Source organism: Plecotus auritus (assembly GCF_963455305.1).
Source record: "Plecotus auritus genome assembly, chromosome: 1".
NCBI classification, from domain to species: Eukaryota; Metazoa; Chordata; class Mammalia; order Chiroptera; family Vespertilionidae; genus Plecotus; species Plecotus auritus.
The window spans coordinates 32,688,339-32,711,988 of record NC_137770.1 but is presented as its reverse complement, the minus strand read 5'-3'; the positions used below and the strand labels follow the sequence as shown (position 1 = coordinate 32,711,988).

General features: G+C 36.7%; 1 protein-coding gene across 5 annotated transcripts; it reads left to right on the top strand.

Annotated features, from left to right (window-relative positions):
• Positions 1-636: 636 nt before the first annotated feature.
• Positions 637-16,235, top strand: CCDC196 (coiled-coil domain containing 196). Of its 5 annotated transcripts, XM_080658647.1 has the most exons (11): positions 637-778; positions 880-1,003; positions 2,761-3,255; positions 3,360-3,512; positions 4,728-4,824; positions 5,542-5,592; positions 7,547-7,624; positions 7,809-7,892; positions 8,424-8,483; positions 8,873-9,019; positions 16,039-16,235. In XM_080658647.1, exons 3-10 carry the CDS (start codon positions 3,206-3,208, stop codon positions 8,996-8,998), a joined length of 699 nt encoding a protein of 232 aa, XP_080514773.1. In that variant the 5' UTR covers positions 637-778; positions 880-1,003; positions 2,761-3,205; the 3' UTR covers positions 8,999-9,019; positions 16,039-16,235. The 5 variants fall into 5 exon arrangements, 4 of the variants coding, with proteins under 4 accessions (XP_080514773.1, XP_080514774.1, XP_080514776.1 ...); XM_080658648.1 differs by lacking the exon at positions 5,542-5,592 and having other exon boundaries at positions 3,191-3,255; positions 16,039-16,234; XM_080658650.1 differs by lacking the exon at positions 8,873-9,019 and having other exon boundaries at positions 3,191-3,255; positions 8,405-8,483; positions 16,039-16,234.
• The last annotated feature ends 7,415 nt before the right edge of the window (positions 16,236-23,650 follow it).

The window sequence follows — 23,650 nt, the reverse complement described above, 5'->3', positions numbered from 1 at the left end:
CTCTAATTATAGAGCAATCATGCTTTTTCTCAACGGATACTAAATTCAAATGCTATAATGTTGGATGAGGTCATTGTGAATAGGTCTATTTTGAGGTACCACATGCATTTTAGTTTATGCAGTGACAAAAAGTTTATTTCAGGAAAAAAAAAAGAATTGCTACTACAATTAATCTAAACACGTAAGGTTCCACAAGTTACTAGTATTTCCTAGTATGATCCCTGACCATAACACCTGTTCTTCCATCCCAGACTTTTCAAACTCAACCCCTTCCTGCCTTCTCCTCTTAGCTACCTCCTTCTTCATTTTCTTTCCTGCATAGTCTGAATGTGATGTTCAACCTTTTGATGGATACTCTGATCAACACTCTCAGCCCTCTTACTCTCTTAAACTTCTGCCTATCCATTCTGCCAAGATGCAGCTCAGAGTCAGACAACCATCTGTTCTCTCTACTACTGCTTCTAGTTTGCCAAGCACTGCTGGAGAAATTGTATAACTGCTGATTCATGCCATGACAAATCTGCAGTTCCTAAACTCACCTTGACCTTTAACACTACTTGGCAATCCTTTCACTCTTGTTTGGTTGGCTTCCTTTGCCACCAGTAGCTCAGGTGCTATTCCAAACCTCAGGTCATTACTCTTTCAAAGTTTCTTACTATGCTTTCTCAATTATTACATGACCTACCATTTTACTTTAGGAAAAATTGGTGTTCAACTTCCCTTCTTTCTACTTGTAATGGACAACTATAGCTTCACCCTCCCTACTTGTGTCCCAGAGGTAATGTAGTGTATCAATGATCCTCTTTTAATACTTTTTTAAATATCTTAAAGTCTGTATATATTATCAAAAGTCACTCTTTTTTGTGAGTCATATTCTAGGTTGAAGAAGTGGCCATCAGAATGTTAGAAAACAAAAGGAGCTGATTGGCTACAGCAAAGAGCGCATCAGAATAGCAAGTATTCTTCCACTTTCAATCATTCATAAGCAAGGACAGAAAGGAAGGTGAGTTGGTGTGCTGCCTGCCTATTAAATGTTTTAAAATTCTAACATATTTCTGCCAACCAAATGTCACAGCATGAAATTTAAAGAGGTCACACTTTAGTGATCAACGTCATTTTTTGTCCTCTACTGTTTGCTACCACGCCACATCTACAGTCTATAAAGCTAATAATAATAATAATAAGTCCACTTAGTTCCTTCTTTTACCGTGTGGAATTGGCTTACCCTTATTCAATCCAAACTTTTCATGAGAACTCCTAGGGTAACCAAGTTAATTATATTATGCTTTACCTGATATGGCTGTTCTAATTTAATGTCATATTACTCTAGCTATCATACAAAACTTACAAGTGACATATATATGCTTTAGAAAAAATATTTATAGAGACTGCCTAATGAGAAGTGTTGATGTAAAAGATACTTAGGAGAGATATATGTATCATATCTAACCAGGAGCAGATCCTGGTTTTGTGGGACCCTGAAGTGTATAAAATTTGGGGAGTTTTCTCTTTCCAAAAAAGAATACAAAATTATGAATTCAAAATGAAATAAAGGGCCTTTGGTAGAGGCTATTAAAATGAAGGGCTCTAAAGCTTAAGCTTTGTTAGTTTCATATAAATCAGCTTTTTTTGTTTTTGGCCCAAGTAAACTCAAAATGCACTAAAATATAAACATCCAACAAGAACCAGGAACTTAACATAATACTACATTTTATTCTCATAATAAACGTTTTTATTTACCATTCTCATTTTCATTAAAGTAGTAACTGAGATTCAGAGAGGTTAGCTCAGGGCTCAGAGTGAAAGTGAGATTCAAACCAAGACCTGGCAAACTAAAACTTGTGATATTTTAAATAAATAAATTAGATAGATAGATAGATAGATAGATAGATAGATAGATAGATAGATATAGCTATAGATATATAGATATACATATATATGTTTTTATTGATTTCAGAGAGAGGAAGGAAGAGGGAGAGAGGGATAGAAATATCTATATAAGACAGAATCATTGATCAGCTGCCTCCTGCATGCCCCCTACTAGGGATAGAGCCCGCAACCTGGGCTTGTGCCCTGAGCGGGAATCAGAAGGTAACCTCCTGGTTCATGGGTCCAATCTTGTGTTATTTTACTGCAATACTCTGCTTTTAATGTTTCCCGAAAGACAAAAGGTTTAAGTTAATTTGAAGACTGCCCCTAGAAAATGCTTGGAACTGTTCAGCTAATACTTGAAAATGCCATAACCTAATTCACATTTGAGAACATCACTAAAATTACTGTCCTAAAACTGTGTTTAAAGGGCATGAAGAAACAAATATATAACTCTTTGGGTTATCTTCTGCTCATTAAGTGACATAAATGAAGACAGAAAATCTTAGGGTCTACGAGAAATGTGCTTCTGATAAGGAGAGGAAAATGGGGGCAGAATCAGAATCTGGAGGTAAGTCTAGAATTATAGCCTCTCAGGAAAAAGCATGGCTAAGGAAGGACATACTGACAGTATGGATTTTTCACAAATTATATCTTCTTGCTACATGTCTAATATTAATCCACCTTCCCATTGAGATATTTCAAGTTTTAAAATAGGAAAATAGTTATATTTGCCAAATATATAATACTACTCAATATTACATCTATACCTTATATTTATCAGATTGGCCTCTATTTTTAGAAAATGTCTCTTAGAGGTAGCCTCTCTTCCTCCTAGGACTACCCAGAAGGTAGATAGATGCTTTGTCTTTATCTTTTCTTCACCCACAGAATCCAGGACTGTGCCCTACAGATAGTAGAGATTTCATGGAGGTTATTTGCCATAGAAGATGGTGTTGATGAGTTATTTTTGATAGGCTGCCATTTTCTACCACATTAGGAATTCCATAATATAGATGTTTTATGACTCTATATGATTTAATCAAAGACTTCAGAATAAAACTTTTGGCATTAGCTAAAGCTAAGGCAAGAACTTATCAGATGTAGTTAATAGCATTTTTAGTCAACAAATTGTCATTGATGTTGGAGTTACTTAAAAGACCTGTTGATTCTGTGGTCTTGGGACCATTGTGACCTCAAGCTGCAGCTAAAATCAGTCCAGTGCAACAGGAGTTTCAAGAACAGCAGCACAAAAATGATGACAACTGAATGGAACAAGAAGGCACATATTTTCAAGAAGACCTCTTTATTCTTAATGTAGAAGTTTCCTTTCAAGATGACAAGTAGTTCAGACTCTCCAAGTTCTCACTTGCCCCCAAAAACAAGGTGAGTCTTTGACTGAAGATGCTAAGTGATAACTATCCAGGAGGGAAAAGAGAGTCTCTACTAACCCAGACTAAAGGCAGATACTATGGTTTCTCTTCCCGCAGAAGTTCTAAAATAGATTGCAACTTCTTGAAGGAATTGAATGAGGACTTAAAATTAAGAAAACTGGAACTTCTAGAGCTGCTAACACCTCTTGAGGATAAGAACAACCCCTTATTCCAGAAGTTAATGTCTAACTTGGAGGAAAAACAAAGAAGGTAATGGCTCCCTACTCAGGATTTCCTAAAGGTAGAAAGCCTGGAGAAGGTTAATCCATAAGATTAGCAATGATTATTTACATGTTAAAAAAAGGTTTAGACATTCAGCTAAAGTAGGTAAAGAATTTGTAACCACAAAATCAGAATGGCAAGGAATCCTTTTTTCTCTTTTAGTAAAATTAAATATGACTCAGCCCTCATCTCATGGAGTTAGAGTTATTACTCCTTTCCCTAGTGTATCTACCCAAGAAAAGATAAGGGCCTTTAATATCTTCAGTTTATCATGGTCACACTAATAGCTCCTTATTCGTGTTTGTGGAATCACTTTAAGATAGATGACTCTGCTTTTCCCATGCCAAGCAGTGGAATGGCAATCTTTTTAAACATACTAGGCAGCTGAGGTCTTAATGGTTCACCAACATACTCACTGTTCTTGGGACCCACCAACTCTCTATTTCCTGTCTAGTCTTGGACAATCTCACCTTAATGGGTTTACCTTCATTCTCTACCCTTATCAAAAGCATCTCAGAGATCTTGGAATTTTGGAGAACAAATGCCAGGCAGAAAGTTGTAGTCAAGCAAACCCAGAAACTCAGACTTCTCTTGGGGCAAGAAAAAAACAAAGTCTTGCTTCTCTGCTTATAATTAGAAAGGAAAAAGTACAACAATATAAACATTATTAACGCCATTAAAGGATACCTTCTCTCACAAAGACTTGCTATTGATTCAGATTTTATTAGAAACTTCTTCATGTCTTGATTCTCAGGGGACTACCATAAGGATATAAGTGGTTTCCCCAACTAACTCAAATGTCTTTATATAAAGAAGCAAGGTGGAGGAGGGACAGAGACAGGGTAGGGAATAATTCTTGGATTTATCCTGAAGACAACAGGTTCTTTGACTTCCTTCACAGGAGCAAAAGTGCCCCTTCTCCCCCTAAAGTCATATATCAGACATTCTTCTGATAGAGTGGAGAAGAGCCTCACTGGCTGTTAAAAACCTACGTTTTGAGCATTACAGAGCACAGAATTTATTATAGAGCACACAGCTAAGGCAAATGTCAACTAGGAATGGAGTCATCCTACTAAAACCTGCTATATCCAGAAGGACTTTCATAACTCCCATGATTTCAGCCCCCATCTCATTCCCATGGTAGAGTACTTCCTGACTGGTTGCAAAATATTATGTTTTATGATGTCTCTCTCCTCCTTCTAGTCTGCAGATTATGAGACAGATCATGGCAGGGAAGGGGAGTGAAGAATCCTCAGCCCTGGAGATCATTAAGGAAGCAGAGGACATGAAGCAGAATCTAGTAAGAGGTTGATGGGCACTCCAGGGAATGGCCTCCTGACCAGAGATCAATTCCATTGCTGTGGAAGGAAAGACAGAGGGTTCATCTCTAGTATCTGATGCTCTAACATTTATACATCCTTGATCTAGAAAGTCCAGGATGATCCAAAGGAAGTCAGATAAAATGTTGGGGAAAACAAGGACTAATAGCTAGCAAATATTCTATTACTTTAACTTTCTAAAAACTTCTTATCTAGTGGTCAATAGATACAAACATATTAACCCTTCATATTTCAGAAGGGATAGAAAATTCCTACCAAAATAAAATAAAATAAATAGTTTGTTCTGAAAGTTTTATAAGATTTTTTTAAATCAACAATGTAAAGAATATTAAAAATTAGAAATTAGTGCATTAAGCCCCAAAGAAATTTCCATATGATCATACATCTTAAGTATTATCTGTGTGAGGAACCCATTTCTATTAATATCATACCACAATTACCATAATTAAAGTTATTCAAAAATTTTATTATTTTTTATCATAATCATTATCAAACTCATCTCTCATGTTCCTGAATTTGAGGCTAGGCTCATTCATTGCTTTCCTCTTTGGTTGACTATGTCCCTGCACTCCTTGCCCCCTATTACTTAATAATTTCTTTGAATTTCACTTTAATGATGGAACAGACACATGTTTCTGTTTGTTTGGTTCCCCCCTCCCACCTTTCCCCCAAAACAGGAAAGGAAAAACAAGATGCTTCGGAAAGAAATGGAGATGCTATGGAACAAGGTGTGCCTCTAAGTATCTCTTGAAAGTATTGTCATACAGACCATAATGCAAATACACTTCCCTTCCTCTGGTTCATATCCTCATTTTTTTTCATGTCCCTGCTTCCACTCATGCCTCATTCTAATTCATTCTTTGCATAGCAGCCAAAGTGATATTTTTAAAACAATCAAATCATATCACTCTTCTTATGAAAACCCTTTACAGATACCTCTTATTGTGGCATATCTGGCTCTGGTCTGCCTCTCTAGTCTCCTGTCATAGAGGTCCTTCCCTCCCTCATTGTGGTTTCTCAGACATGCTAAGACTTTTCCTATCTCAAGGCTTTTGTTCTTGTTTTAGCCCTGGCTGGTAATGGTATTTTCTTATGGTTGGACCATTCTCATCCTTCAGGTCTCTGTTTAAATGTCACCTCCTCAGGGAGGCCCTCCTTGTTTACTTTATCTAAAATATGGCAACCCCTCCCCCCCACAATCTATTGTGCAACCCTGTTTATGTCTTTCATAACACTTTTTATGACATAAGCTTATCATCATCATTATTATTTTGTTATTATTATTTTACTTATTTCTTGTCTCCTTGCTCTTGGAATAAGAGCTCCTCCAGTATCTGGATTGCTTTAGTCATCTCTGAATGCCTAGCACATATCACAATGCTTGGAACAGTAGACAATCAATAAATTTAAATGGAATGAATGAATGAATGAATACCTAATTCTAATTCCCCTATAATTTTGCAGCAATCATTGCATTGTTTAAGATAACAATAGTAGGGCCTTTTGCTGGGAAACCAGACGGGGTAAAAATTCTTTTATGGACTAAGTCCTTGGTATCTGAATGCTTTTCCACAGACTATGTGACTAGAAGAGCAGATAGCGTCTTGTGATAAAAACAGGTGTGTCATGTGATTTCTGGTTGCTTTTTTTGTTTATTTTTTGTTAATCCTCACCTAAGGATATTTTTCCATGATTTTTAGAGAGATTGGAAGGGATGGGGAGAAACAGAGAGAAAGAAACATTGATGTGATAGAGACACATTGATTGGTTGCCTCCCGCACCCAAACAGGGCCAGGGATCAAGCCTGCAACCAATGTATGTGCCCTTGACCAGAAGTGAACCCAGGACCCTTCAGTTCGAGGGCCAACACTCTGTCTATTGAGCCCAATCAACTAGGGCTCTGACTGATTTTTCAATCTCACCTTTCCACAAATAATCAGGACACCATCAAGCCTTGCATCTTATACTGAGATCCCCTACTTCTCGGTGGCAACTACAAATCAGTTCTATGAATTGTGAGAAGTTTTAGTTCCTGAGTTCTTGAGTTTTTGTGACAGGAAATACCCTCTATCAAAATCCAGCTTCTCCAGAGTTCCTAAGAGACTTTTTATAAAGGATGTCCAAATGACTTAGATTGTGATTGACTTTCCTTACCCATACTTTTAGACAGTGAGAATGGAGAGAGAGAAGAGCGGCCTGGCTAGTGGTTAACAATCCAGGTTTCAGAATCTGATAAATCTGGTTCAGATTCCAGCTCTGTACTTTCCTAGCTGTGTGATCCCAAAAATGTCTTAACCTCTCCAAGTCTCAGTTTTTTCATCTGTAAAATGGAAATAAAAATAGTCCTGTAAGGATTGAATGAGAATGTTTTTAATGTAGTAGAGTAGTGTAAGTAAATAAGTAGCTTATACTAGTGATTGGTATATAATAAAGGTTCAATTAATAGTTGTTGTTATTGTTGTTTATTATTATTATTATTATTATTATTATTAATAAGATACACTCAAGGGACCAAATGGAAGGGCTTGTTCCATTCTGAACCCCCTTTGGTAGTTCACTTTTCATGTTGGGCCCTGAGAGATTGCTGACTGGCAGGAACCAAAAGCCTTAACCCATGTTGGATTTCTACTTCCCTTACTCATTCCTGCTAATTTAAAGCTTGTCCAATATGTCTCTCTGCAGACATTCAACACAGAAGATTTCAGTGATCAACAAAAAGCATCACAGATAAAAAACAAAGCAATCTTGCAGGATGGAAAGGCAAGTAGACTTCTTGGTATTTGACACCACACAACTGGAAACAGCAGTTGACAATCAGGGCTATTTTGGGTAGGCAGATATGTAAGATCTGGGCCTTTAGGATATATTGGATTTATTGTCTGCTAAGACATTGTACTTCTTTCCTGGGACCTCCTATTTTTTTAGCTCTCTTTTTCCACCCCAGGCTCCTGAACCCCCCTCATCACCTAAGAAGACCAAGAATGAATTGGAGATATCATATGCAGAGAAAGTGAAGGAGATAAGGAAGGTAGTACACCTTTTCTGAATGGCACTGGCTTTTAGAGCTGACAGAGTAGATATCATTAATGTAGCAGTAATATGCCTAAACTACAATGTGCTTCTGAATTGATGCAAAAATTTCTAGGAGATCTGATTCCCTTTTGACGTTATACTTGAGTCAGAGTGACACTGCAAGTTTCTGGGAAATCATGTTAGTGAGGGCAAAGTGGGAGAAGCTGTGCCAACAATGACAGTTTCACAATAGCTATGTGACATCAAAACACCTGTTAATTTGTTTTTGAACATTTATTTGGTTTATGCTTGTGTCTAATCTTCTCTCAGCGAACTCATTCATAGAAACGTATCCTGTTCACTTAGATTTTAACTTTTGGAGAGTGAATTGTACGGTGAGACCAATTAAAAGGACTGTGCAGTTGAAGCCAATGTATTAGTGAATCTATGACACCATAATTTTACTCTAAAGTCTTTGTGGCATATTGAGAAAACTGATTTCTGATCTCAATTTACTTTGTCACCCAGAGGCTCTTTCTTCCACCAGGAAAAGCAACAGAGGAAAATAGAATGGGTGAGGTACCAGGAACAAGCCAACAACCTTCAGGTATTAATGACTTCCCAGGCTAGACTCAGGGTACAATTTCATTCATACAATATAAAGGCTTTTAGTTTCATAATGTTAAGCCTGATCCCTTTATCTCAATTACCAATTGTCCTGCTAAAAGAAATGAATGTTTCATGGGGCGACCTCTGGAGAGAACTGTCTCCAGCTTCACCTTCAGTAACTTGGGGATAAATAGCATTTTTCCCTATGGTCTTGTTTTGTTCTATTGGAAACAGAAAAAAAAAATCACAAATACTTTCTTCCCAACTTTAAAAAAACTAAGCATGATAGGATCATTTTTAAACTTCTGAGTAAAAAGGATTCAGGTAATAGTGGTTTTAGAGAAGCCAGTAGTATACGAATAGTTTTGAAAAATGTTCTCTTTGTAGAATGACTTTAATGGAAAAGTGATTGAGCTCAGAATTGAAGCCTTGAAGAACTACCAGAAGGCCAATGATCTGAAATTATCACTATACTTACAGCAGAATTTTGAGCCAAAGCAAGCATTTTTTTAAATCTTCCTGGGCCCCAAGAAGGTAGGCAAAGTTTCATAGGTACACAATTTGAGGTTTTGTTTTGTTTTACATTAGAGATCCCATTACTTCTTGTAGAGTGATCAACATAATGTCTGGCACATAGTTAAATGTTAGTTGTGTTATAATACATTTTTATCACTATCATCATCATCATCATCATTATTATTACTCAGAAGCTCTCATACCAAGGTAAGGATTTCTCTGGAGGAAGTGAAATTTTCTTTTGTAAGAACTAATACATTATATACTTAGCATATGTAGTTGATACATAGTTGGCATTTGATAAACTAGTCGTTTTCTCCCCTTCCCCCTCCCCTCTCCTAGAAATTAAAGTAGCTTTATCTCATGAATCTAGTTGGAATAGACTCTGCTACTTCAAAACAGAGGGCCAAGGAGATAGACATCTGACAATGGCTGTGAGTTTCTCCAATTCAGATATTCCTCTGGGATTTCAGCATCCTCCCACCCTCCAAAGAATTTATGGCATCATTAGAGCAAATCATATAGTTTACCAAAAGAAAGAGAATAAAGGAATGTTTACGGAGGGGCAGGAGAAAAGAGTTCTTAAATTTTCAGGGATCTATGAATCTGAACTCTGTATTTTAAAAAAGACACATAGAATAAGAAATCATAGCTAAGGGATGATAATGTTTTATCAGTATCAGTAACATGTATCTTTAATTTCTTCTCAGTCGTATTCCATAAAGGGCTTAAACAGTTTACAAAATCACACACAGCACATAGGATAAAATAAATAGACAGGACAAAATAAATGGACTAGTTCAACACAAAGGGAAAATAACTGGAAGCCAGGTGAATACATGAAAATGCATAACGGAAGTACTATATACTTGGTAGAGGCAGGCTTCAAACATGATTCTGAATTTCCCAGAAAAAGAAACTTGGATTTATGGTGTCCACAAAATAAGAAATCACCAATTGATCAGGAGAACCATAGCTTTTATTGGTACTGAGACCAGGAGAAATTTCTTTCCAAGTCCTTATCATGGGGACAGGATACTATGTGTATTATAGTAGCTAGTGTCCTCAATAATTACTCTACAATGAATTCACAATCTAAATTTCCTAGACTGTTTCTTACCTGTTCCTTGGCACAATCTGATAAGAAATTATTAATTTGAAGTTTAAAAAAATGATGAATCAGCTCAAGATGGTTTGGTCCAGATACATAGCACTCTGTTAGTCTGACTTGATCCATACGCAAAATTTAGAAAATCTAGAAGACTGGATGGACTATCTATCCTTCAGCCAGTGTTTCATTCATATTTGTCTTTTAACTGTTGATTTTGACAAGAATTGGATACAGAAAGCTTGAGGCTTTCTTCTCCAATAAGAACCTGGAATATAACCAAAACTAGTATAAAGTCATTAAGATTCTAATGAAAATGATAAAGGAAGGAGGACAGATCCTTGCTTTACTTAATTTAAAATTATCTGAAGGTCATCTAGAGAGATCCATGGAGTAAGGGGTCAAAATTCTTTTAGTTCTAGATTCAAATCAAAACAAAATTAGTAATAAATGAAAGATTCCATTCAACTTTATCACCTCAAACTCTGAGTCTTTGAGCTGTGAACTAGGACAACCTTCAGATCAACATCTTTTTTGTCATCTCTCCTCCTATGCTTCTGGAGAATTAAGTGATAGGACACCAAACTGTTTTGTTATAGCAAATGACTGTAGCCACAGGCACGAGTGACCCATTGCTACTGTGTTTTATTGATTATGCATTCATTGAGCATGGATTATAGGCCAGTTTAATTTTCCAATACACACATATGGGTCTGAAATCTAAGTCTTAGAGTTTGGTTATGTTGACCTATTTATAACCTTGTGTTTGATTTTTGCAAAGTAAACCAAAGAAACATTAGTTTCCTTTATAGAGGGATTTTTAAAGTAATTATTTTAAGATTATTACCAACAGTGATATAATAGGGAAGTGGTTTGGTGGTGCTCAGTGTTTCCCAACTTCTATGTCCCTTGGACTATTGTTTATTCAATATTTTCCACTTGGATTGAATTTAGTTTCTTAAAAACATTACTTGAAAATAAAATTTATGTTACTATTTTAAATGAAATCCAGTGTAGTTATTCATAATAGAAAGTAAATACAATAATAAGTATATAGAAAACAAAATTTTAATATTCTAACAAGATGTTGAAGGTTGAGGCATGTTTTATTTTTTATTAGGAAATGAAATTAGCAAGATGTAGAGAGTTTTATTTTTTAAAACATATTTTTATTTATTTTAGAGAGGAAGGGAGAGAGAGAGATAGAAACATCAATGATGAGAGAGAATCACTGATCGGCTGCCTCCTGCATGCCCCCTTAATGGGGATCGAGCCCGCAACCCCGGGATGTGCCCTGACCGGGAATCGAACCATGACCTCCTGGTTCATAGGTCAATGCTCATCCACTGAGCCACACCGGCCGGGCAAGATGTAGAGAGTTAAAAAACAAAAACACCAGCAACGAATTGAAACTTTCTCCTTGATGCCATCAAGGTTGAGAGAATTAAAAAAGGAAAGTTTTCCCACTGTAGCTAATGTGTTTAGCACCTCCTAGATTTATTTCAGTTGCTACCTAAAATCATCTCATTGTCAAATTTTAGGAAATAGCAATTTAGTGTAAAAAGCACTATGTTTAGAATCATGTATAAATTGAAAGCCTTACTCTGAGGCTAATCAGTTACATAACTTGGGCAGGTCATTTAGTTTCAGTTTTTTCTTTATCTAAAATAACCATAAAATATTATAGAGCATGTTGAAATCATATGGTGGGGTGTGGGTTTTTTTTTTAATTCTCACTCAAGGATATATTTATCGATTTTAGAGAGAGAGGGAGAAGGAGAGAGAGAGAGAGAGAGAGAGAGAGAGAGAGAGAGAGAGAGAGAAGCATGTATGTGAGAGAAACATTAATTGGTTGCCTCCCATATGTGCCTTGAGCAGGAATCAAACTCAAGACCTTTTGGTGTACGAGACTATGCTCCAACCAACTGAGCCACCAGAGTGAAAATATGTGGTTTTGTGCAACCTTCACAATGACTCTGGGGTAGTGATTATAGAATAAGAAACTAGTTCAGAGAAGTCAATCTTCTGACTCCATATCCAAAGTTCATCTCCTAGAACCGTGGTCGGCAAACTCTGGCTCGCGAGCCACATGTGGCTCTTTGGCCCCTTGAGTGTGGCTCTTCCACAAAATACCACGGCCTGGGCGAGTCTATTTTTAAGAAGTGGCATTAGAAGAAGTTTAAGTTTAAAAAATTTGGCTCTCAAAAGAAATTTCAATCATTGTACTGTTGATATTTGGCTCTGTTTGACTGAGTTTGCCGACCACTGTCCTAGAATATGCTATACAATGGCAGTATTAAAGTATATGATTTCTATGACTCTTCCATTTCTACAGGCTATGACTCGAATTCAAACTTATCACTAGTTTAAAGTATAATCTTCCGAATGAAGAATCATACTTCCTAAGATTTTGTTCAGTAAAACAGGTTGACAGATTTGTAATTCTGAATTTAGCCCAGTAGGTGGCACCCATCACATCCAGGCTTCTAGTCCACAAGTCATGGTAATTCAGGAAATGCTGTGGGAGTGATTGGCCTTCTATTATCCTTGGGACAAGGTATCAAATGAAACACACACACACACACACCACAACTTAATGATGTTTTCTGTCATGCTCTGTAGTACTGAGGTGTATTACTGACAGCCTTGATTAGACTGTATTAAACTTGGAATTCTGCTTCATAATTCTTTTCTACTATTATTTTTCTACTCCCTCCATTCCAAAAAATAGTCACTGCCCATTTAGTCCTCCACAATCCCTATCTATCACTGTTTCTTTTTACCATTGATAAATCAGGCAATTGGGGCACTGATTTAAAAATCAATTAGGCAATTGCACAAGGTGTGGTGATTTTTTGAAGGTTAAGTATTTAATAGTGTTCCTGAGTCGTTTTTCTTTTCCTCTAGTTTCAAAAGAATTGAATTTCACAAATCTATCTTAAGAAAGGGGTGGAACGTAATTTTGGACCCATCTCCCAGTAAATCAAGGTACAGGACCTAACTGTTCCAGGCATTTCCCACTAGAGAGAGGGCTTCTCTCACTGTTCTTGCCAAAAATCCCTCCTCAACTGTCCTGTGTACTGGTTGGCTGAGTCCCAGTGATATGACCTATTTGGTTGGCAAAATTTAATCCTATGTTAATATTACTGACTTTGTTACACTTCAAGCAATCACTACTTTCAAATTCCCTTGAGGCCCAGGCTGTAGTATTAACCTTGTCAGTCTTATCTGTTTAGCATACTGCATCACCTAGTCTTATATAAGAGAAACACATTTTATACGTAGGTAACGTCTTTCCTTTTAGTCTTTCCAGAGATGGGTCACATTTGGAGGGATTTGCTTTCCCACCAGAGTAAAATTACAATTTGACCCAGGGTTTATGGCAGCCCTTCCTTGGCTTCAGTAGAGTTGAGAGAGCAGTTCTTGGCCTTTGTCACCTATTTTAGAGAACACAGGCACGAAGCAATCTGTAAATTCAGCTGAATTTCCCATCATGCCTGCTAGTGTTTAAATAATTTTTTTTTAAAATATATTTTATTGATATTTCACAGAGAGGAAGGGAGAGGGATAGAGAGCCAGAAACATCGATGAGAGAGAAACATCGATCAGCTGCCTCCTGCACACCTTCCACTGAGGATGTGCCTGCAACCAAAGTACACGCCCCTGACCGGAATCGAACCCGGGACCTTTCAGTCCGCAGGCTGACGCTCTATCCACTGAGCCAAACCGGTTTCGGCCCTGCTAGTGTTTAAAGAAGAGGTTTATCTTTAGTAATAATAGAAGTGGTGATAAGACATTTGATTCTGACAGCCTTGGTTTTCTCTCCACCTTCCTCCCCCTCCCCAAACTCTTAGCATTTTCTTGAACTCTTTTGAGAAGCTGAAGGTTAGATGGGAATATTTTGCTACATTTATAAATTCAGAGGAAAGTACAGTGAGGTGGGAAATGCTCTTGAGACCTTATTTATTCTATAACTCACTCTGTTCTAAAAGAAAGCAAGTCATTCTTCTCAGCTTTAACCTTTACTTCACTTTAGTATTACTCTTCCTGATGGCTGAAATACACTCCAGCAGGTGCTGCTGAAAGGAAAATAAGCTAAAATGCTGAAAGGCAGGATGGAAACCCACAGCTAGCTTAAATCTGGGTCCTTGATAAATAGTATTGCTCTCAACACAGGCCTTTTTAAGCTTTGAAGCAACTCGATGTCAGAGCTATGGTATTAGTAGGTTATGAAGTTAATTTCTAAACTAGGTCATTCTTTCACTTCATAGAAAACCCCACAGAATTCCAGGGGGAGAAATAAGACTTTTTTCCAAAATATACATTTTAAAGGTTTAAATAAAGTAAATGGCACTTTTATTAATATTATGATTATTTCAATGAGTGACAATAGATTCCAAACTTTTTTGCACCACACACTCAGGAGAGCAGTAGGATGTCTAGGATAGGGTTGTCATATTTAGAAATTGAAAGAGGATGCCCAGTTAAAACTGAGTTACAGATAAACAATACTTTTTAATATAAATGTCCCAAATATTGCATGGATACACTTACAATAAAAATTATGTGGTGTTTATTGAAATCCATATTCAACTGGGTGTCCTATATTTTAATCTGGCAATACTAACCTAGGACAGATTCACTACAAAGTCTATTTAGCATCCTACAATTCTCCCTCTATCCCCCTTTTTTCTTCCCTTTTTATTGCCTCTCTGCTCCTGCTCTATCTCAGACTGTGCCTCCTCTTTTTCCTCCTTACCCCCACCTTTATCTTTGATTTGTCCTTATTATCCACAGTTGGCCATTTTTGTGGGTTATCTGAGGGTGTGAATATATGTATACAAATTACCATCACATTTCTTCATTTAAAAGTTGTATTAGTACATTTTGTAGCCTTTCAAATAAAATCACTTATTTGCATGTAATATTCAATGATTATTTTTTTCCTGTGGGACATGAGCTCTCAATAAAAAACAAAACAAAGAAAAGATTTGTCACTCTAACATTAAAAATACTGCTTGATAAAGTTGTTTTATTTTCTTTTTTTTTAAAAATGTATTTTATTGATATTTTACAGAGAGGAAGGGAGAGGGACAGAGAGCTAGAAACATCGATCAGCTGCCTCCTGCACACCTCCCACTGGGGGTGTGCCCGCAACCAAGGTACATGCCCTTGACCGGAATCGAACCTGGGACCCTTCAGTCCGCAGGCCGACGCTCTATCCACTGAGCCAAACCGGTTTCGGCGTTGTTTTCTTTTTAATTGTTTTAAATCCTTTCTATGGATATGTTTTTATTGATTTCCAGAGAGAGAGGGGAAGGGAGGAAGAAGAGGAAAAGAGAGAAAAACATCGATGTGAGAGAGAAACATTGATTGACTGCCTCCCTTAGGCACCCTGACCCAGGATCAAACTGAAATTTAAGTATGTGCCCTAACCTGAATCGAACACGCAACCCTTTGCTGTATGGGATGATGCTCCAATCAACTTAGTCACTAGGCCAGGGCAATAAAGTTGTTTTCTAAAACAACAATTAGAAAATCCACATTAATGCTAATACCAGAGTCAATCTTATAGTCATACAATGATATGATACTGTGATGAATGTTAATAGCCTTGCAACACAAACTAAAACTAGTTTTTTTCCTCAAAGAAAGCTCTTGTCCTAATGTTTCCCTTCAGGTACTGTGGGCACTACAATTATGGGCAGAGCAACTATGGGCAAAAATGAATCTAATGTGGTGAGAACCACTTTCCTTTTCAAAGTCACTTTAAAGTCTAGAAAAGTTGTAGAATTTTGGAATGCATTTGTCGATGTACATTCTAATTTAATATTTTTAGGGGATTTGCAAAGTGAGTACCAGGATATTTGATGTTTTAGCTGTGTGTGTGTGTATGTGTGTGTGTGTGTTTTCCTCCTTCCTCTTTCAGAGAGTCCTGGGATCTAAGACCTACACAGAACAAGGAACTAAAGGAAGTCAGTTTGATGATGTAGGAGGGAGGCTCTTTTTTCTGAGGTCAATGACAGATGAATCTCTGAAGATTTCGAAGGCTTCCACTCCATTTGCTTGGACAGATTTAAAGACTAAGCATAGCCATTTGTGTCCATTAAAATCTCTCAAACCTTTGCTTTAGTGCTGTTCACATCTCATTCCCCACCAAACTGGGTGGAAATGCTAGTTAGATGCTTGGCCTTAAGCATGTTAGGAATTTAGTCATTTATGGATTGTAAACAGCCTCTTTTGATAGCTTTTGATTTTGAAATGACTAGATTCAAACCACATTGGATATTGTTAAGTCCACAAAAAGCTGCTCCTCTCAACCTCTGAAATGTTTAAGTATGGGCAGATCCACTGGCAAATGAATAAAAGTAGGTACAAAATAAGGAAAATTATACTCCACATATACTCCTCTTACTCTCTCACCAACCACACCCATCTGCCCAGGTCATCGTTATCTATTCCTTGAAAACTTTCTACCTTCCTAGTACTACTGTTTTAGTTCAGCCCCTCTTTTCTGCCTGGATTACCACCTCCTCTTAATTTGTTTCCCTGCTTCCAGTCCCTCTAATGATTGGCACCACTGAAACTACCTTTTCTAAGAAAGAAATGAGGTCATGTCACTTCCCTATGGGTTTCCCATTGACTTTAGTGTAAAGCCCACACTCAGTCACGGACCATAGAATCATCTGCCTCCTGCCTACATCTCCAGGCTCATCCCCTTCCCTCATATATCCTACATTGAGCTCTGCAGAACTATTTGCAGTTCCCCTGATGCACCCACCCTGAGTACTATTATCTCCATGCCTTCAAGCAAAGCTGTTTCTCTGCCTGAAAAATTCTTCTTTCCTTGTCTGCTTGACCACTGCCTTTTTGTCTTAAGGGCTGAGTTTAGTGCCCATCTTTTATCCCATTAATTCTCAACCCAACTTGTGTATTAGAATCTCCTCAAGAGCTTTAAAAAATACCAATTCATTGGGCCCCTTTCCAGATAATTTAAGTCATAATCTCTGAGGGATAGGGCAAGAGCATCTGTATTTTTTAAAAGCTCCTTGGGAATTCTTAAGTTCAAACCTTAAGCCAGGTTTGAGAATTACTGTTCTAGGATCTCTGACTTCTATCATAGCACTTAATGAACTATATTGCAATTATTTGTTTACCCAGTTAACTCCCTCATCAAACGGTAAGCTCTTTGAAGCCCAGGACCATGTCTTGTTCATCTTTTCATTCTGAACACCTAACACAGTGCCTGAGATTTGATAGAGGTTCAGATACTGCCAAAGGCCATAGAAAGTTAATTGCAAAGTCCTAGGTCTGTTGACACCCTGTCTTGTGCCAATATGATACTACTGGATCATAATGAAGTCCCTGATCTTCAGATTTTTCTTTATTTTGCTTAGGTGTCATTAAATTTCTATAATATTAATATGGGGGAGTTGATTTGTTATAAAACACTACATAACCTGTAAGAATCCCTTTTAAATTCTAGTAATGAGCAAAGTAAGCCAACCAATTAAACATCTTCTTTCTCCCAAAATTAATTCAAATTTTTATAAAGGTGCATTTTTTAATGCACTTTTGAACTATAAAAAGTTTACACAAAATCACAGAATTTGGACTTTAGAAGGGACTGTAGTAAGCATAAAGTTTCTTCACAGAAGAGGAAACTGGAGTTTAGACATGTTGAAAGGGTATCCAAAGTTCCACAGTTAATTGGGGCTGTTAACAAGCTGAATACCAACACCTAGGTATTATTACTACCAGTTAACATTCCAATTTAACTCATATTTTGCCTTTCTTGACCACAAAAATAACAGGCTCAGCAGTCCTGAGAGATGTTCCAAGTCAATTGGATTGAACAGAGCAATGAGAACAAAAATCAAGAATATAAAATTTGACTGTACCACTGACTACCTTGAACATAGCATTTATTCTCAGGGCCTCAGATTCCCAATTTAAAAATAGGATTAAAAGAGCACCATTTGAATGTTTTAAAATCATGTATTGTTATTGTTTTACCCCTTCAATGGGTTTAGATAAGTAACTGAGCATTTTCCTTATTTTTGAACTATATTACAATTATTTGTTATTAACTATTCATTAACTAAGGCATGAAATAAGCTAGTTTTCTAGCTAACAAAGACAACTTCATGAAAAAGGAATCACCATCTCTAAAGTACTGAAATTGTATGTTCATCATCAGCCTGGCTTATCACCTTTCTTTAAGTGCTCTAAATCTTTCAATTTCTTCAAAACACAAACTGAAATATTGTAGCTTTTAATTCTACTTTGTTTTAAAGACTTTACTTTGGACTCTGACTTTCACCCATACGACAGTGCAAAGTTATCAGTGAGGTAGGCTGCCTATGCATGGGTGTCTGCATTTAGATAAAGCCAGTATATAGATCTCACGTTTGTGTGTACCAATTTGCTTGGTTTTTCTTACCCAACAAATCAGAGACTCATTCAAGCTACTCAAACTCCCAAGAGAGTCATTGACAAATCAAATATTAATTTAAACTACAGAGAGGGCTATATGATTACAATATGTCTATGTTTACGGCATCCCCATTTCAGAATCAAATTATTAGGGAAACTGAATTAGTGATCCAAAAGTATTGGTTGAATTGAAACATCATTATTACAGTTTTTAGACTCATAATATTTCTAAGAATAAAACTCCTGATACCCATGACCTTCCTTGGGGATACTTTTCAGTTTTAAGTTCAACTGAGGAAAACCTGTCCCATCAGCAATCCATTTACAAACCACAATGTTGGGTAGTTTTATTTTTGTGGCTTATCTCATTTATTTTACCTTGACTTTCTATTTACAAAATATTTGTTTATATTTCACCACCCAAAGTTACCTTTTTGCAGTGACCTAAAGTGATTAGTAATGCTTGTCACACTTCTTTCCTAAATGAAATAAGGCCAACAATAACCCGATGCTTTCATCGTTAGTCTAGAATTGCAGGCATCAAAGAGGGTAAGTGACAGTATGCAATATTATGCCTTACATGTTTAGATCAAGGCAGAAAATCTAGCTTTAATATTGTCTGAGTGGACTATGGCAATCTTAGGCAGAGGCTTCTGCAAGCTATTACATGCTAAGGCAAATTTCTAGCAGCCCCTCGAGCACCTTGGGAGGAACCTGTTCTGCTAGCAAGTCGAAGTCCCCATTGCTTCATATGTTCTGTATTTAGTCATCAAATATTAGGAAAAGGGAAGAGAACAAGGTTCTATATTTGAAAGGGATACTTGCACTGCAACAAATCAATCCCACAGGAGATACACACAAACAGACAAATATGAAATGTAACTATTACAGGATAAAATGAGATTTTTCAGAACAACTGCTTCCTTCACAAATTAATTTATGCTTCCTAACATTTAAAACTTTTACTAAAGGTTCATTTTTAAGCTAAAACACTGCACAAACATTCCTATAAACTATTTCCTCCAATTATAAATCAACTTGACAGGAAATAAGTTTATGTGAACAAAATAATTTTCTTTTTTATATATTGCTTTTATAGAGACAAAAGTATTTTTTTTTCCCTAGGGTAGCTGGGCTCTAAGCTAAGTCTGATGACCTGGAAACCAATAATTAATAATTTAAGAAACACATGATACTTTTGATTTTAAAAAATTCACTTAACTTTAACCCATGTCAGTTGCTAAACTGGGGCTACCTTTTCTTGACTTGTGTATACTGAACACTAAGAATGGAAGGCCTTGTAAACAGAGCCCTTTTAAGAAATCAAATAGCTTCTGGGTACTTAATGTTACCTTTCCATTTAACAAATCTCATCCTCCTTTCCCTTATCTCATAATTCTTTCCTCTTCTAGCAAATTCTGTCCTCCTTCCTTATAGTTACCCTTTCTTTGAATTAAGGGAGGAGAAATACCACGGCTTTTTTTTTGGAAATCACTTTTTTTGTTTTTGATTTTCTTCTTTTACCAGATAAGCGCCCATATAAATAAGTGGGGACCTTGTGCATTTGTAAATTGTCAGGACACATATGGAAGAGTTTCTCCATCTTGTGAATATCAACATGAGATGATGCAAGTAGTATTAAAGGTATACATTACAGCTCTCAGAAAAGAATAAAATATTTAGTAATGGTGGAGAGAGATAAGACTCTGTAAAAAGAGTTGGACTAATTGCTAACCTATCAAGACACTAGCTTTACATATGGTACCCAGATCTATCCTTCCTTGATCCATGTGGTAGGGAGACAGCTGATCTCCATCCTTTGGGTGACTACCCGATCAAGGCCAAACCAATCAGAAAATGCCACTCCCCTTGCCCTAGTAAGTGCTTTGGGGATGGACATAGGACCTTAATCTATGAGTCTCAAGATTTTATCTCAGGACCCCTTTACACTTAAAAATTATTGAGGACTCCAAAGAGCTTTTGTTTATGTAGTTTATATCTATTGATATTTATATATTAAAAAATTAAACATAAATATATACAAACACAGTCCATTAACTATCAGAGTGATGATATTACACATCACACAGCTTCTGGAAAATTACAGAGTTATCTAATGAAAATATGAGAGTGGAAAGACAAATAATGCCTTAGTATAAAAATTGTTTTGACCTTGCAGACCCTCTGAAAGGATCTTGAGGTTTCCAGGTGTCCCAGAAAGACTCAAAACCTACTGATCTAAATTATAGCCTACAGAAGCCAATACCATCCAAGTATGCCACATGTACAAAGAGCTGATGTGACAATTAAGTCAACAAAGAACAAAGCATAGCTGAAAGATGACTTCTTGATGACATGGTTTCAGAAACTGAAGGTAGCCAACCCTGAAGTTACACACACGTCTGGACTTCCTAGCTGCATGAGCCACCGAATTCCTTTTGGTTTAACCTAGGATGAGTTACTTGCAACCAAAAACATCCTTATATATCTGGGTTTCCAGATGGGGACCTCAGAGGAAGAGAGTATGGGTGAAAAAAATACAAAGGACCAAAATAATTATTTTAAGCAGCAATCTGCACAGAACAAATAGAACACCAAAAGCACAAGGAAAAGTTCAAAATTATTTTAAACATGGGAAGATACGGGAAAACATTGTCCTAGTTGTTCCCAAATCAGTGCCAACAAATTCCATGGGCAATTGAGGTAGCTCAGCTTCACTTCACTAGGAGATAACGAGGGCATAAAACTGAAAGCAAAATGTCAATTTCTTTAGTAGGAATGAATAAATTTACCTCACCAGACTTTGGAAAATTCTACTTTAGAAAACTACTTCGAGAGGCAAAACATTAGGCTACTTATGTCAAACGTTAAAAATTTCTCCAGTATTCTCTATAGAGCTGTATTTTTTCTAAAAGTGTATCCAATTTCTAAATCCCACCTTTTGAAGAAACCTTTGAACCTTCATTTCTGATAGTTGAATTTCTAATTTAGGTTTTCATGCCTGTACACAGTAATCTATCATTGCCTATACTGGGCTGAAGAGAGTCCCTCAAAATTTCATACCCACCCAGAACCTCTGAATGAGATCTACTTAGAAATAGGGTCTTTACAGATATAATTAGTTAAATGAGATCATACTAGATTATAGTGGTCCCTAAATCCAATGGCTGGTATCCTTAAAGAAGGGCCAATACACACAAAGAAGGTCATGTGAATGAATATGGAAGCAAAGATTGGAGTGATGCAGCTACAAACCAAGGAATGCTGAGGATTGCTGGAAACCACCTGAGGCTGGACAAGAAGAGAGCGAATTCTTCCCTAGAGCTTTCAGAGGGAGCATGGCTTTTAGATACCTGGATTTTAAGCTTCTGGCCTCCAGAAACATGAGAGAATAAATTTCTTGTTTTTATGTCACCCAGTTTGTGGTACTTAGCAGCCCTAGGAACTAATAGACTGTTTAATTCAGCTAGTTTAAAATTCATCTTGACTATTCCCAAGCTACTTTTGGGGGAAATAATAGGTTAAAATCAACCAGAGCTTCACCTGGTATTCATGGCGCTAAATACACATAACAAGATTTACCATTTAAAGATATACAATTCAGTGGCATTAAGTATTACATTCAAAATGTTGCTTGCACCCATTTTTAATCGAAGCAGTTTTAGTTGTGGCCATAAACCAAACAGGAAAGAGACAGAGTGAAATGAGCCTTAGAGAAAGAATAATCCATTACCAAATTCGTTCTTGCTCATATCCAGTATTGATGAGGAGAGTCTGACCACAGAAAAACAAGTAAGCTTTTGCCTTATTTATATTGAAATTGTGATTAACCACAGAAAACTAAAGTACCAGAAGGCTAAGTGTAAATATACCATTACTGGGAAAAACTCAAACTTCAGTAATTCATTTCTACTGATAAAGTTCCGTCTTCATAATGAAGTCATTATGAAAGCCAGATGTTTACCTTTTATGTTAACTCTCAGTTAATGCAAACTCCTATAGTCTTCATTATTAAAACCTTAAGAAATGGGAGGATAAATCGCTGGGTGCTTCCAATTCTTTATAAATAAACTCTAACTCTTTTACTATGGTTCTCCCTTCCATGATGTTCCTGAGACATTTGTCAGTATTTAGAAATGCTACTCTCTTCCTACATTCCAGAAATTTTTCCTTGTTATAAAACCTGATTCAGGATGGATTTTGAAGAAATGTCGCATTGTAATAGGAGTAAAAAAGCATGTGCATACTGCCATGTTCATTCAATAACCAGCAAAGAAAAAAAATGTGACCGTAAGGTCACTGGGTTTTTCCTGTGTAAATTTTGTAACAGTTTTCTAAACTCGGCAGAGATAAATACACTTGAGGAAAATTGTTGGGAGACCAGCATCTATCATAATTGCCCATTTTAGTTCTATTATCACTTTTTTCCCAGCAATTTTAGTAGTTTTAGCAAACAATCCTCCATATACTTTATAAGGCTGATTTCATATTCAACCTTCCCAATTAAATCTTAATGAAGTTTGTCATTAACTACTTTTATACAGATAGTCCCTTGTTTTCTGTTATTTGTGAAACAAGTGTCAGTTTCTTCCATGATTATAGCATTTCTAAGTTGAAAGGGTGCTTTTGTCTATCACTTTACTTAAAGGGTGCTTATTTAGTCTACCACCTTATTTAAAAGATGAAGAAAAAGGCCCAGTTTAACATCAGAGAACCTATTAGTGGGCAGGTTTAGAATTTATCTAAAAACTAAAGACATTTAATCATTTCAAACTTGAGGAACTAGAGAATAAAGGTAGGTTAGGGAGATAACAATGTAAACAACTATTGGTCTTCATCTTTAGAGATAAAGAAAACTTCTCTTGGACATACTTTCCTGTAAAGTTGTATATTTTCATTTGAAACTACTTAATGCGTTGGCCACCAGGCTCTACTGTGATAATTATAGGAAAACTAGAGGCCTGATGCATGAAATTCCGGCAAGAGTAGGCCTTGCTGGCCCCCCCTCCCGCCCTCCCCTGCTGTGGGCACTGGCTTCCCTCTGGCACCTGGGACCCTTGCAGTCCAGAAGGACATCCGGTCTAATTAACATATTATGATTTTAT

What these genes read in the sequence shown, in the direction of transcription:
- CCDC196 (XM_080658647.1), top strand. Translation starts at nt 3,206, where the DNA reads ATGACAAGTAGTTCAGACTCTCCAAGTTCTCACTTGCCCCCAAAAACA. An exon ending in TTGGAGGAAAAACAAAGAAG is followed by an intron (nt 3,513 to 4,727) that starts GTAATGGCTCCC and finishes TCCTCCTTCTAG; the next exon opens with TCTGCAGATTATGAGACAGA. An exon ending in AACAAGCCAACAACCTTCAG is followed by an intron (nt 8,484 to 8,872) that starts GTATTAATGACT and finishes TTCTCTTTGTAG; the next exon opens with AATGACTTTAATGGAAAAGT.